The sequence below is a fragment of the Fundulus heteroclitus genome, chromosome 19 (genome assembly GCF_011125445.2).
Source record: "Fundulus heteroclitus isolate FHET01 chromosome 19, MU-UCD_Fhet_4.1, whole genome shotgun sequence".
NCBI lineage: Eukaryota > Metazoa > Chordata > Actinopteri > Cyprinodontiformes > Fundulidae > Fundulus > Fundulus heteroclitus.
In genome coordinates this window covers 24,756,546-24,771,859 of record NC_046379.1, presented here as the reverse complement: position 1 = coordinate 24,771,859, position 15,314 = coordinate 24,756,546, and the positions used below count along the sequence as shown (strand labels likewise).

The window sequence follows — 15,314 nt, the reverse complement described above, 5'->3', positions numbered from 1 at the left end:
AACAAAGATAATGAAACAAAACGACAGGGCAAAATTTTATTTTATTTTAAAAATACATTTAAAGTGAGCCGCAGTAATTGTGGATGAGGAACTGCAGGTTGACCCCTGATCTAGGATGAAAACAGTGATCCTTTCTTAATTTGGCTGGAGCTAAATGTGAAACACCTTCATTTTTAAATCATTAAAGGTGTATAGTGCGAGTTTAGAAGTTAAATACAATTGTTTTCTTTTCCATGCATGCTATTACGATTGCCCGACGTGTAAAATGAGTTTTCCTGTATTTACTCTCTATAGGCTCCATTAAGTCAGTTTAGAGGAGAGTGATTTGGGCTGAATCTGAGGGATGCTGACTAGGCACTTTTGTTCACCGGGCTACTTAGTTGAGTCTCTGCCATAAACGATGCATTAGCGAGAGAACACGTGTTAACTTCAACATTTATAGCTTTCTTACCTCAGAAGACATTACGCCTCTGAACAAAAGATCTGTGCAGTGTTTTTCCTCTTCTCCCATGCACACACACACACACAACACTGGTGTCATTTCAACTTGTCGCCAGAGGGGGGCAGATGTCTGCAAAAACCCTGGAACTTATGCTATGCTCCTTTAAAGTAAAACTGTAAAAGTAAAAAATAAAATTGGTCCCAGTGATCAATCAATTAGGTTTTTTTTTTTGCCAGTGCATATCATAAGTAATGTATTTAATATTATGTCTTTAGTACAGGGGCCAAGGCCAGTTCTATGGCAAGGCAAGTTTATTTGTACAGCACTTTTCAGTAACAAGATGATTCAAAGTGCTATGAGAGCACTGGCCCCTGTTGGACCCTGTCAAGAACCATCCCAGCCCCTCATCTACCTAAAAACATTTTAATGATACGCAACTTAAAAAAATGTTGCGTTGATCAAAAAGGAAAATAAACATAGCAGCAACACTGCAGTGGCTAGTGGGCTTAGCAGGAGGTGGGTCCCCAAATGAAATTCTACCAAAGGCCTTAGTCCTGCAACTATCAATGATTGCTGTACAGAAGCTCTGGACTGATCAAACCACTTGACATTTTTTCCTATGGTTAGTTTGCAATCCTGCGAGGATCAGCAGGAATGAACCTTGGCTGGATGGCCTTTTTGTTTATACATCACACAAAGCTTTTTAATGGCAGTGGAAAAGTTCTCCTGGGTTGTAATCAATGAACCAAAATCTAAAGTATAACCAGCTGATTATCAGTTTCTTCCTTTTAGGTTTACAAATCATATAATTTGACCTCCCTTCCTATTGCTTACTGAACGTAGGCACCAGCCACCCGTCAGGGGCTGCAGGAAGGACAAGCAGGAGCAGAGAATGGATGTAATCTAACCTGATTTTAACAGAGAATGTAATCTCATTACTTCACCACGACATGAGGCTGTGTGTGTGAGAAAAGAAGGGGAGGGCCAGAGTCATCAGTATAACAGATAATATAAACAACCTTTTTTTAAGTCAGTTGACCATAAAGCAACCCTAAAAATCCCTAAAGCTCTTGGTTGCTCTTTAAAATCCGGAACTGAAACCTAAAAATACCATCAAGACACCTCATCTTAGAAATTGGACATTTTTATTTACCAGTAACTACTTGAAGTGGAATGGATGAATCAATAAATGAATGAAAAGGCTCACATGTTACTATACATGTCTCCTCCAATCAATAATAAGCACATAAAAAAATTTACTCCAGAAAGAAAGAAAAAGGAGTAAAAACAAGGTGAATTAAACACATTTTATTACATGTCCGGAGGATATATTTGCATAATTTATTAGTGCTTCTGATTTCATTCTCTGGCATACTGCACATATTCACAATGTCACTTGGCAGAAATGTATTTACATACAACATACCACATAGGGAGACACAGATGTGATGATGTGACCAACAAAAGAAAACACGACATGCATCAATTCCTGTTCCAGCCTTACAGGAAAGGCTCCATGGTTGTTGTTTTAGTGCAAAATGAAAAAATTAAGTTTCTGACAGAAGCTCATTTCAACACTGCTGTTGGTCTGATACATAAATTATATATATATAAAAAATAAAATAAAAAAACAGATCCCTTCCTTGTAGGTTCAGAGAACGTCTCCATCCAAGAAATAAATCAGATATTTGCTGAAATATATCCTTGCAAGCCCTTGATTTAATGAGTTGCAAGAAACTCTACCAATCACTTAAGGGGTACAAGTGCATCTGAGTGAATTAGATTACTGAAAAATAAATCTCCGTACTTCAAAACGTTAAACTCATAGATCCATTACACACCCATTTATTTCTGCTAATTTGATGATTGTGGCTTACACCCAATGAACATCCAAAATTCAAATTCTCAGAAAGCTGGCAAATTATTCACGTATTGGACTGAATCCAAGCAGATTGATGGAAAGTTGAGTGGAAGGAAAAGATGTGGCAGTAAATGGCGCACCAGCCTCTGGGGAAAGTACCAAAACCTGTTTTAATGACCCTTTATGGGCTTGTTGTTGTTGTTGTTTTGCAAATGTTGTGGACCTAGACCCCACAGAGAATCTATGGAGTATTAGAGATAAAAGACATCAGGGCCAGCAGTGCAGACGCGCCAAAAGCCGTTATTAGAGCAAACCTGGCCAAGTGTTGAATATACTGTACGGCGCACAAACTTTCTTTTAAATACGGCAATATTTTTGTATTAAAAATCCCTTTCTTTAATGCTTCTATGGAACTGGTCTTCTAGTTAGGTGCAGGTCAGAATCATCAACGTAACAGACAATATGAACACAAAAACAGATCAACTCTTTGATGATGGTATAACTTCCTGAAATGCACATGTACGTTGAAGAGCTCTATTTAAAGGCCCAGGTAAACAGACCTAACACTACACTGACTTTATGAAGGACACCTCATATGCTTTAGGTCCTTCGTCTGTGCCACAGAGCCCCACCGCCCTCCAGAACTATTAAAATACTTCAGTGGGTCAAACTGTTGCACCGTGTAATGCGTCTATCCCCAATCCCCCTACGGAACACCACCAAAGCAGCGCGTGTCTTGATCCGCGGCCAAAAATAGTCCCTCCAACGAACGCTTGACTCATCTGAGATTTAAAGAGTCAACAATCAGATGTTTTACCAAAGGATTCAGCTGGATTTTAGCGTGATCTTTTAATATCTCTTACAAACAGAGCAGCTTGTTGGAGTTGGTCTCTTTTGGAAGATTTGATTATCATGGAGCAACAACATTCAGCAGACGCGTTCTCTACACAGAAAAGGCACTCGGTCTCAAGTCTGACACCACGGACTCCTCTTGCACTCGCCGATCTGAATTTCAGCCACAGACGTACAGGCAGGGATCTGCGTCTCTTGCAAAAGACAGTGTTTAAATTTTAGGAATAACTGGCGCTTGTGTAAATCTGACCCCTTTTTTCCCCAAGGTCTCCCCAAAATGTTCATTTGCTCTCAGCTGCTTAGAGGGGGGGCACGACCCCACAGCAGGAATGTCATGACCCTTCATCTCGGTACGGCACAGGATCCTCCGTATAAAATAACCCTGATGGTAAGATAGTGTCCTCCTGCACAGGAAAGGCCTCAAAAAGCTACCATTAATCACAGAATACGCACGAACGTGGAGACGAACGAGATCGCGACACCATTACCCGATGATCGGAAAAAGCTCTACCGTCCACACTGCTCCTCTCTTTACTTGTTTGGCATTCAGCAAAGTTTTTGGTGCTAAAATTAAGATACAGACATCGTCAGCTTAGATAAAAAAAAAAAAGAAGAAGAAAAAAAAAAAAGATTTTCCCTATTTGCGCCGTTTGTAAAGAGCTGCTATTACAAAGATGGTTACAGCTCCAGCAAATAGCGCCAGCATTCCCAGAGAGGACATGGAAGATGATTGGCCTTCAGGTGGGCAGTCTGCCGGTCCGTTTGTTAGAAAAGACGACTGCAAGACACAAAACCAGGGAAACCATTACAGCTGAACTGGTGGCGATATTCACACAGAAATGCTTCTTTTTTTTAAAAACATACAGAAAAAAACAAAGACTGAAATGTGGAGTTCATTTAAGGGATAAATGTAGATGGTTCTTCCTTGCTCAGTGAATGATGTGGGTTCTATTTTTTAATCCCATCAAACCCTAGCATGTGTCTTTCAAACAGAAAAGCTTAACAAACAAAACAATCTTAAAGACTGAATAAGAACTTTGCTTTCTGCAGACCTTCAGGAACAAATGTGCTAAACCAGGCAGGGTACCATAAACAAGGTTTTAAAGAGTCTGTGGATTCAGAAAACCACAAAACATTTAACATTTAGTAAACTTCTAACTTATTAATGTCCAAGGTGTTAAATTTGAGCTGATAAAAAAAACAAACAAACATCCAATATTAAAATCAATATCAATTGTTGCAAATACTTTTTCTAAATGATTTATTGTCCATAGAAAAATTGATGGTGGGGTTTTATTTCATCAGTCTTGGATATATCAAAGGTTATTCAAAACAAGTCCCTCTGATGCATGATTTGTTTTTGTACAGCCTCAAATTTAAAGTTTCCCAGCTCCGTAAAATTATTAAAGTAAAATAAAATGTCCAAAAGCATCAATAACTAAACACAGAACTCTCACTATCTGCTTCAATATTTTTTATATTTTTTGATCAAGTTTAGTCCTAGTACAACTATCAAATGTAACAGTTTTGCCAAGACTAAAAATACATTTTGAAAAAACAACAACTTATTAAGCCCTAATAACCTGTATAAACAGGTTATACGGGTTTCTCGAATAAGAAACCGGTATAACATGAGCTAATCCAACATTTAATTTCCTTTTGGGATTAAAGTATTTTTGAACTGAACTGAATAAACTAATTATCAAAAATGTAACATCAACATCAGTTTGACCTTATTATGTATGTTTTGTATCCGAGGACAAAAACGTGCCTTTAAAACCACAAGAAATAGCTAATCATAATTATTTTTTTATTTTAAGTAAAAAAGAAAAAAAATCACAGCACCATTTTTAAGGTTTTAGAAAGTGATTTTTTTTGTCCCTAATGAAAACTGATGGATGAGGGTTGAAAAACAACAAAAAAAACAAACAAAAAAAATAAAATAATTTTAAATATAACCAAACCAGCAAAATGTGCGAGCAAATATGTGGACACTGTTTGCTAAAATATTACATTACAAGTAGTGTTACGCCTACCAGCTATGATAACTTTTAGACAAAAATAAATTGTAACAATTTATTTTCTGTTTCAATAACGGGCAAAAAATGACCAACACAATACAAACACCTTTGCCGAAGTGACATAAATGAATGTATTCAAGGTGTTTAGGGAACACTGATAAACTGTAGCTGAGTCCATTTAATATACACCTTTGTAACCTTGAACACAAAAAGTTCCCCTAATAATGGCACAAAGATAATCATCTGTCTTTATGAACACCTGCTGATGAGAGCAGGAGGTGCTTATTTTCATTTATTTTTTGTGAATGTGAAATGATCACACGACACAAGGCTGAATTTACTGTGGATTTTCTCTTGCCCAAACGTCTGCAAAACTAAACATGCACAATCAAATTCATACGTACACCCTGACGAATATTTCGACCCTTGACCTCAACAAAGCAATAAACGGGGTTCTAGTTGGATATCTGACCACTCTGAGCATATTAAAATGAATTGGTTCTCTTTAACAGGAAAAGCTTTAATAGAGTGATCAATGAATTTCAAAAAGGGGATGAAGTCGGCTTGGTGTCAGCCTGCTCGAAGAGTTTGAAAAAAAAAAAACAGTTTTGATGTTTGTGTTTGAGATCATTGTTCTGTTGAAAGTCTCTATGTGGACACATTTCTGGCTAAGTCTATGTGCTTCCAGCCTGTACGCATAATTCTGACCCTGTGGACCCAACTATTGTAGCATGCAGTTAATTACCTTAAAACAATGTAACAGTTGTGCATCTAAGATTTTTCCTGAGAACCTTCTAAAAACTTAAAGCTCAACTCATCTTGCTTTTTTTTTTTCTTTTTCTTTTTGATGGCATACAGATTTGCTAATGTTCCACGTTGCAGAGGTCCCCACATGCAGGATTAAATTCTGAATGGCCATGATATGTAAATCATTTAGGTTAATAAATCCAAAAGGGGTCAGATTCACAAAGATGCTGGAGTTTGGCACCAGTTATGTAAAGTACGACCGACCAAACCCAACCAGTGCAAAATATTTCATGAAGCTCGGAGAATATGAAAAAAAAAACTGAATCACTCTTAGGTTTAACTGAGGTTGTGCATCAGGGAACAAACGTATTAATGTATTAATAAGGAGCAGAAACCTGTAAGTCAGCTTACGGTGTCAACCTACATAACATAGAGGAATCTAGCGCTGCTATTTAACAGTCGTTTTGTGTTTTGAAGAGCTAAAGTGAAATTACAGCTGCTAAGGACCTGCACAGAACGCACGGGGCTCATTTTCAATACCTTCTTTAGAACCCGGAGCTCTACGTTCTCCCCGGCTGTCCGGAACAGGTCCACCACTTCTCTGTGTGTCCGGTTCTCAAGTGAGACTCCGTTTATCTGCAACATCCACACGACAAACACAGAAAACTCAGATCAAATATGTCTTCAGCCGCGCAGCAGTTAATCATTAGTTTCCCTTTGGGGGCAGGGATTAACAGACTACTAAATAAATAAATAAAAAAAATAAAGTGTTAATAGCCCTTTTTTTCACATTTGGTCGGGTCACAGTATTTTATTGGGACTAAGAGCAACACAAAGCAAAATACTGCAAAGTGGTAATAAAAGGATGCAGGGTTTTAAAAGGTTGGATAAAAAAAATTTATAATTAAAATGTCTGGCATGCATCTGTATTCAAGCCCCCGAAACCTGATACTAGAAGATAAAATGCAGCACAACCCACTTCCAAAAGGTCCACTACGTCGCGCTAACATAGCAGAGCTGCAGAGATCCGCAGCTCAGGCGAGAGAATCGGTGGACAGGAGGACTGTTAGTCTGTAGAAGAGCGGCAAAGTGAAAATGCTGAGTGCCGTTTCCAGCTCACCACCAAAAATGCGTCACACACCAGATGAGACTAAACTGAATCCTTCGGTCTCGTGCAACACACTCTGCAGCGTTGGGAAAGCTGACGCTGAAGGTCCACTTGAAATCACCAACCCCATTAAAAAAAAAAAAAAAACACATTGAGGTGGTGGCAGCATCATGATGAGGGGAGCAAAGGAACGCTGCTCACTGCTGATGGGAAGATGGATGGAGCTAAAAACGGACTTGAGCCTCGGGTGGAGGATAAAACCCACATCCGCCTGTTAGAACGGCCTAGGCCAGGTTCACGAGAACGCGCGGCTCGCAAGTCATATTTAGCTTCACTGCAAAAACGGAACTAAAAATAAATAAAACGTTCTTAAAATGAGTGTATTTGTCCTTTATTTGAGCAGGTAAATAAGATGATTTGCCAATGGAATATGATTTTTGCACTTAAAATAGGAACAATTCATCTCCATCATCTTATTTCAAGTGCATGATGTCCAATTATCTTATTTTAGGGGTTAAAATACTCATTTCGTTGGCGGATAATCTTATTTACCTGCTCAAATCAAGGACAAATACACTAACTTTAAGAACATTTTACTTATTTTTAGATCCATTTTTGCAGTGTTGTTGGTACCGCACACGTACACCATGACCTCCGCCCCCCCTCCACATTGCAAAAAAAAAAAACAAAAAAAAAAAAAAACATTTATTTAGATCTACCCATCCACTTTAAAACCTAATTTTCCAGATTGAGTCGGCATTAAGGTGACGGTGCGGCGGGTTTGTAATTAATCACGTCATTCCTTTAATACCAGCGAGGTATTGCTGCATTGAGACGGACTGCCAGGAGTGGTGGAGTGGGAAGGGGGGCACAGCTTGTCTTGAAGTAGAGAAGTGGGTCCTTATTTTCAAGCAATCAGTTCATCTGATATGACACTTATTCATATTCAAGAGTTTTTAAAAATCATGCAGAAGTTTTTGTTGCACGGCTCTTTGCAATGCTGCTGGCTTTTATCCTGGCTCTCCATGCCGGACCCCCGTCCCTGTCCCTACACTTCAGTCTGATTTAGTATCTGTGGCAGACATTTTCCATCCGACCTGATTGAGCTTTAGGTATTCTGCAAAAACACAATGATGGAGGAGGATCAATTTAAAACAGGGCTTGGACACTTTTGTCCCTTTTCTGCCATTTATTTAAAATGATGCTCTAGCTTAAGGTTGTCCTCACTTACAGCAAGCAGTCATGTGTGTGTGTCTATGCCATGGCAGGACGTGTAAAGGTGTGCCAGCTCGCCATCAGGATACATTACCGCAATGATCTTGTCTTCCTCTCTGAGTCGTCCATCGAGGGCTGCTGCTCCGTCCTCTTTTATTTTACTCACATAGATGCCGTTGTCATCCATCCTACATGGCTGGTCCACGCCCCCGAGTATGTTAAAGCCCAGGCCTGAAAAGATACAGAGCGATAACAGAGCTAAATCAGCCAGGGTGCTGAGTAGAAATTAAGGGGGCAGCGAGGTGGGCGCAGTGTGCGATCAAAGTAGAAGAGGAGCCCTTTGGAAAGCTGGGCTGACACGTAACTCCAGCAGCTCCGTCACAGAAACTTTCAGAGAAGACAGCTTTAAATGTTGCCCCCCCCACATGAGCCTCATGTAATGCTACTTTTTAAACTAACATTTAGCCCCATTATATCGCTTATATTCTATTAAACCGGCAGACTCTCGCCCCTGACAGCCCAGACACAAGAGCTGGACGTGGCTCATCTTTATCAATTAGCTTTTAGCTCCAGGCTCAGCTGCAGATTGGATTTTTTTTTTTTTTTTTTGGTGCTACGTAGTCAGCTAGCACCGCCATCGCGGTTTGCTAACTGGCCGACAAGGATTCTCCTTACCTGCAGGTCCTCGCTTCAGTTTTATGTCCACATATTTGAGGTGGGGGTGCAAAGAGCCGTTCATTTTTGCCAATAGTCCAAACGATTAAAACAAGCGAGGGGATAAGAAGGAGAGATAGAGATAGAGAGAGAGAGGGGGGACAAACTATTACTCTGAAGGTGAACTCATTGGAGAGTTTCGATTTTGCTTCCTCTGCTGTGGGCAGGTTGTGTATAAGTGCTGCCCCCTGGTGGTGAGACAAGGAGCTGCAGGCTGGCTGAAAACCAACACAAACCGCTCCTAACGGTGATTCAGTGACATTTGTTAGGACTAACACTGATTGTATATATATATAATTCCTTTATATGAGTGTTTTATATCCTTTAGATATTAGTTTACTACTTATACTCTTTATTTTATTACACATATGCCAGTCATTTATTTCTGTATGCACTTTTTCGAGCCGCTGACTGATTTACTGTTGTCTATTCTTTGAATAAAAACAAAGAAGAGAAAAAAAAACCAACCTACCCAACGACGCAATCTGAGCGCTTTGATCAACAGAAATATCAGAACTGCAATGTAGTTTCTGATTGCATGTAAAGTTTCCCTTTTTTTTTTTTTTTTTTGCACATCCAGACACAAACTCATTTGGGACCCCTGGAGAATATGTGGAAAAATAATTAATCTTTTATTACAGTAGCATAACATTTCAGTACTGGATACAATCCCAAGAAATGGGCCCACTGTGCCACATTCTCCACCTAAATTTGGGCAAGATGTGCTTTTTCCATGTTTGTTCTATAGTAACTGCGTATCCACTATTTCTTTTAAATTATTTCTTAATGCATTATCTTACTCATTGAATAAATCTAATCAAAATTAAATGCTTGATTTTTCTTAACCATTCAGCAAGACATAAATAAAAATATGAAGTGATTTTAAGGGTTGCTACACATCTAAATTTGTTTGATTTGCTTTTTTGACAGTCTCAACACTTTATGAATCACATAAACAAATTATAGAAACATATGAATATAAATATTAGGCTTAAACCAAATGTAGAAAATGCCACTGTGGAAGGAAATCCTCTATTAAAATCTTTTTTTCTGACCACTGAAATGCAGAAGAAGTCAACTATAACATTCTAACTATAGCATTGTGGCTATCACAAGCCTTCAGCTTTCACACACCGGGATCTGCTGGTTTTTTTTGACACATTTCCAAATGTGCCCTGCTTAAAAATAATGGCATATTTAATATTCTCCCAATTTTCAATTTCAATGAATAAAAAAAACTGTAACAAGTTGAAAGTTTTGTCTTTTTATTTAGAAATTCATAATATGTACCACTTCTCTTTGGCACCAAGTCAGAAAATCCAAACCCTTCCACAATTTGATTTAATGATTAGTGCCATTTTGGCTGTTATGTTTAAACAGAAATAACATTTCAACAACCCTTGACGCAGCCTTGTAGCTCAGGAGAACAGCTGAAGAGAAGAGGAACAAAACGCTGTGTATAAATACTTACATTTGGAGAAACTTTAGGATTAATCTATTATATGTGACTCCAGAGGGTCATGGTTCAGCATTGAAACAAAAGTGAGTTTTCAGCATCACACTTTCATGCACTACAAAGGCTTATCGTGTTATGACAAAAAAAAAAAAGAAAGAAATAAAACACATGTAAACAAAAACACTGCTCCCCAGCAAAAACTATAGGAACTCTATGGGACGCTTCTTCTTTCCCTCTTTGCCAACAATCTTCTTTTTTTTTAATAATAAATTAATTATTCCTTTATTTCATTTGTCACACATTTACTTTACCCAATCGTCTCCTTGATTAGAATTGGGCAGAAAAAGGAATACAAAAAGTTAATACAATTTTGCTAAATGTAAATCGAAAATGTAATTTTGAAATGAGATTTCATTCAGCAGAAAAAAACAAACAAAAAAAAACAGATTATCAAGTGCTGACTTAATTCAATCTGCGTCACGCTTTTTGCGGTAAATGTGCCACGCGAGGGACAATTGCACTTTGCTGGCTGTACTGACAGCTCCATCAGCTGCCTTCGTGTTTCTGAGGGGGTTGCCAGATGCACGGAGGCAGGCGTCGGATACTCGGGTTGATAATTTGAGTTGGACCCACGGGACGACGGGGGCGGTTCCGGCCTCAGATCATGCTCGGGGCCGCGCTGTAGAGAACCACGTCGCCGGTCACCCGCACCAGGGTCACCTCCTCCAGGCCGCCCACTCTGTGCTCGTATTCCAGCAGGTGGGTGTCGTCCACGGCCACTTTGTACATGTCCTCTTCCACCAGGATCTTCAACTGAAAGAGCGGCGGCACAGGCGAATATATATTTTTATTCAACGTAGAACAAACAAACGGACAGTTGGACATGAACGTGAAGCGAGGATTTTATATGCACAGCAACGACGAGAAAGCTTTTGTGGTCTCTGCTCCTGCAAGTCGTCTCAAAATGCAAGATCGTAAATTGACTTTTACCAGTTGACAATAAAGCATTTTGAAAAAAGAAAACATACGAACACAGTATCGTTAGGACGTTTTACATTCTTTAAAACGACAGAGCGCAGTTAAAGAATATCTGACCTCAAAACGGCGCCCCTGAACAAAGGGGAAGGGCCCCTCTCGCTCCTCCGGGCCCCAGTAACCGCCGATGTTGGAGTTTCGGACAATGGTTTGCTCGTTAAAGCGAGGGTTGAAGTGAAAGACGACGTCTGAACCTTTAATCAGGTCAACCTGGAACCTGCAGGAAAAAAAAAAAAAAGAAGAATTATTACAGTGACAAACCTTCAGCAGCAAAACGAGTAAAACTTATATTTTCCAACTTTTTCAATTGTAAAACACTGTTCCCACATATATAACTTTAAAGGTAGAAGACAAACCGGGGATGGATACAATTCGACAGCACCATCTTCAGATGCTTTTTTTTTTTATATATATATATATAACCTTGAGAAACACACCTGTGTCCACTTCACAGTTTTGCACTACCTTGAGCAAAATGCCACCGACACGCACTGACGTTTGTGACAAAATGTGAAGAATTTCAAGAGGTGTGAACGCTTTTTGCAGATGTCTGATCCAAACTGTGGCGGTTTGGAGGTTGAGCCATTCAGCCGTTTTGATTTCTCCCCGAAGCCCGGTGAAGGATTTAAACCCAGACCCCTAAGGAGTGTTTTGGGGAAATAAGTACCTGTCTGCACAGGGAAGAGGCTCTCCGATTATTGTGATTAAAAGGCGGGGCATGATCCCGGCATGAAGGGGGAGGTCGTACGGCACCATCTGAAAGAAACATATACAGAATAAATACGGGCAGCATTTGTTCTCCTCCACTGACGAGGAAACAAACAGCTTTTAATGGTGCTTGTACACTTTTTTTTTTTTACTTTTTTTACTTTTAAATGACATCGTACAAAGAGAAATGGTGTTTACCCCGCTTGACAATATCTTCAAGGTGCGATCCGATCCGGGTTTGTTCATATTTCGAATCGCTAATGCTTCGTGGGAATTCGGTGAAACAAAGCAATAGCAGCTCAAATTTGGACTCTGCCCACATTCCCAGTGCAATACCTCGGTGAGTCATAATCTCCTTTTATTTCAACGCCCTGGCGCGTTTCACACTGACCGGCGACAAACAGCACATTTTCACAATAAATAGCCAACGTTTTTTTTTTTGTTTTTTTTTAATCAACATGTGAGAAGCAAGTCAGAGCTGAATCTGACAAGTGGTGATAGATTACATGGAAAGATTAAAGTTGCATCGATCTGGTAAACATGATTGGCAAGTCAAAGTAAGTCAAAGTAAATTATATCATATTGCACTTGTAGAATTAAATCCTGTGGATTTAACGCTGCGTTTGAAACGCAGCTCGTTGACGTGTATCTGTATTCAGTCTTTGGGCCCCGAGCGAACCGCACGGCGAGGCTGGATGTGGCGTCCTGGTCCGACTGAAAAGCTGAGCTCATTGCTTTCATTAATAGGGTGGATAATATCTGGGCTGAAAGACACAAATACACGTCTGTTGACTCCTACTGAACAAACAATCGAAGTCGTTTTTTAGATTTGCAGCACACCCGAGCACAGACCCGACGCACCCCTCAGGCAGACCCCACCAGCAGAGCAGTAACCTTTAGTCCACTAAAGAAAGCTCCAAAAGAACACCATCTGGAGGCTCTCGCCCAAACACCGGATCAGACGGAGGACAGGGAAATCTAGCAAGCAAGCCCCACGTTAATTCCAACGAAATGCTCGTACTCACCAACGTGCCTCCTGGACCAGCAGGACCGCCATACGGACCCATGGGCCCGGAACCAAACGGAGCCGGGGCAGCCGGGAAGCCTCCTCCTGGTGATCCCCATGACCCAGGTGGCACTGGGGGGAATCCGCCTCCGGGGAACGCGGGGAAAGCTCCTGGACCAGCGGGAGGGGGAAACCCACCTTGACCTCCTGGTCCGTACATCCCATTGCCTCCTCCTGGCTGCCCACCGGGGAAAGGCACATTCGGATAAGGGCCGGCGGGAGCACCGGGGCCAGAGGGAAACGGTCCGCTTGGGTAAGGAGCAGGACCTCCGGGAAGCTGACCAGGGGTCCCTTCAGACGGATACTGCCCGGGGAACTGTCCAGGCGCCCCCGGGCCGGAGGGGAACTGGCCCGGGGCGCCTGGCGCAGGAGGATATTGTCCAGGTATTCCGGGACCAGCAGGGAAGCCACCGGGTGCGGAGGGAGGTCCCGGGTATTGTCCTGGCGCTCCGGGACCTGAGGGGTATTGGAATGGCCCCGGCGCTCCGGGGCCAGATAATCCGCTGCTGTAGTCAGCTGGTGCTGAGGGCTGGGTGGGAGCTCCTGGGGCGGAACCAGGCCACCCCGGGTTTGAAGAAGGCTGATTGCTGGCAGGGACAGCGGGGTTGGTGTGGCCTATCTTCTTAGCCTGGCCCTGCGTGTCGTCTCCCAAAGCATCGGTGAGCTACGCAGAAAGAGAAAGCACCATTGACCTGCTCCACCCACAACCAAAACAAGTCAGCTCTACTGCAAGCTACAGGGAATCCAAACCACCGTGACATGGATTAAATTCATACGATCCATTAAACTTACCGAGAAGTCTGCCATGATCTAAAATAAAACAAGAACACACTTTAATCGGTTTTATTAAGTACTTCCAAACAGATCTTAATCAAGCTGTAAAAAAAACATTCTGTGGGCAGTTCCAAAAAGCTCTGAGTAAATGTTTCCACCCTGGAATGGTGATTCACAAGTCCACTGCCATAGACTGAAAACAACTCTACGTGACTGAAATATTAAATATACCACCGTTATAACAACGACGGCACTTTAAATCGTATACCAGGGTGGAACATTTTTTTTTTAGGACAGTGTAAACTACAGTTACCTACTTGGCTAATAATCTAGCTAACCCCAGCTAACTGTTAGTTTAGGTTTGTTTGGTCTACATGCACCGCGAGAGAAAAACTGGACGGTGAAACTAATGTGTCCCGGTACCTGGTGAGAAGCTAGACTCTTGTTGGATGTCAGCAGGAAAGCGCGACGTTTTCTACAGCTCCGAAAAACCTGTTAGCCAACTCCTTTAGCCTCGCGAGGCTCAGTAGTGCAAGCTAACGTTAGATCTGCTTCGAAAAACTACAACTCCTGGAAAGGAAGCTGGCATACGGGCGACTTCCGGTGTAAGCACACGCACATCCGCTTTTCATATATGTTCCATAAATAAAAAAAGGAATCCATAAATAAAAAAAATCAAACGTGGAGGGAATTCATTTTTAAAGTATTATTTCCGCCAATGTATCAGTCCAACTTTAAAACAAACAATACACAAACAGTTAAATAAAACCACAAAAACTGTTTGAATATTATTTACATGAATTTCTTAACCAAATCCTTAAAATACTACTACTACTACTACCACCACCACCACTACTACTACTACTACTACTACTACTACTACTACTAATAATAATAATAATAATAATAATAATAATAATAATAATAATAATCATATAATTTGCTGTTGTAATGATATTGATAAATACAAGGAATTTGATTATCAAATGTAGAATTTTAAAGTTTTCAAAATCCAATCCATAAAGTAGCTATAATTCTATTCTATAATTTGAAATAAATAAAAATGTAAAATTAACACATATGTAAACACATAATAATTACAATGATAACAACAACAATAATAATAAATCACAACTATTTGTTTCCAATTAATTATTTCGACTCACAATTTAATCCTACCCTTAAAATAACTATAATTCTTCGCTTCAGAATATTAAAGTTAGAGTAGTTGGTAAATATTCTCTTAAGGGTCATTGTTGAGCTCTGTCTATATAAGTACAGTGCTGTGAAAAACCTTTCGCGTTCTTACGAATTT

General features: G+C 40.4%; 2 protein-coding genes across 2 annotated transcripts; both read right to left on the bottom strand.

Moving 5' to 3' along the window:
* Positions 1-1,734: 1,734 nt before the first annotated feature.
* Positions 1,735-9,132, bottom strand: synj2bp (synaptojanin 2 binding protein). The gene is made up of 4 exons (XM_012872281.3): positions 8,922-9,132; positions 8,341-8,477; positions 6,464-6,559; positions 1,735-3,933 (listed from the first exon to the last, which is right to left on the bottom strand). Exons 1-4 carry the CDS (start codon positions 8,983-8,985, stop codon positions 3,793-3,795), a joined length of 438 nt encoding a protein of 145 aa, XP_012727735.1. The 5' UTR covers positions 8,986-9,132; the 3' UTR covers positions 1,735-3,792.
* A 1,076-nt stretch (positions 9,133-10,208) lies between these two features.
* On the bottom strand, positions 10,209-14,542 carry LOC118556599 (galectin-3-like). The gene is made up of 6 exons (XM_036150776.1): positions 14,423-14,542; positions 14,018-14,035; positions 13,185-13,889; positions 12,119-12,207; positions 11,512-11,668; positions 10,209-11,229 (listed from the first exon to the last, which is right to left on the bottom strand). The coding sequence occupies exons 2-6, from the start codon at positions 14,030-14,032 to the stop codon at positions 11,074-11,076; spliced, it is 1,122 nt and encodes a 373-aa protein (XP_036006669.1). The 5' UTR covers positions 14,033-14,035; positions 14,423-14,542; the 3' UTR covers positions 10,209-11,073.
* Between the last annotated feature and the right edge of the window lie 772 nt (positions 14,543-15,314).

Bases quoted from the DNA above. Each gene is read 5' to 3' on its own strand.
- synj2bp (XM_012872281.3), bottom strand. From the start codon at position 8,985: ATGAACGGCTCTTTGCACCCCCACCTCAAATATGTGGACATAAAACTG. The intron at 6,560-8,340 runs GTAATGTATCCT...TGGATGTTGCAG, and splicing joins AGGAAGACAAGATCATTGCG to ATAAACGGAGTCTCACTTGA. The intron at 3,934-6,463 runs GTATTGAAAATG...TGTGTCTTGCAG, and splicing joins AGCTCCGGGTTCTAAAGAAG to TCGTCTTTTCTAACAAACGG.
- LOC118556599 (XM_036150776.1), bottom strand. The intron at 12,208-13,184 runs GTGAGTACGAGC...TGTTTCTTTCAG, and splicing joins CTGGTCCAGGAGGCACGTTG to ATGGTGCCGTACGACCTCCC. The intron at 11,230-11,511 runs GTCAGATATTCT...CCGCTCTTTCAG, and splicing joins TTCAGGGGCGCCGTTTTGAG to TTGAAGATCCTGGTGGAAGA.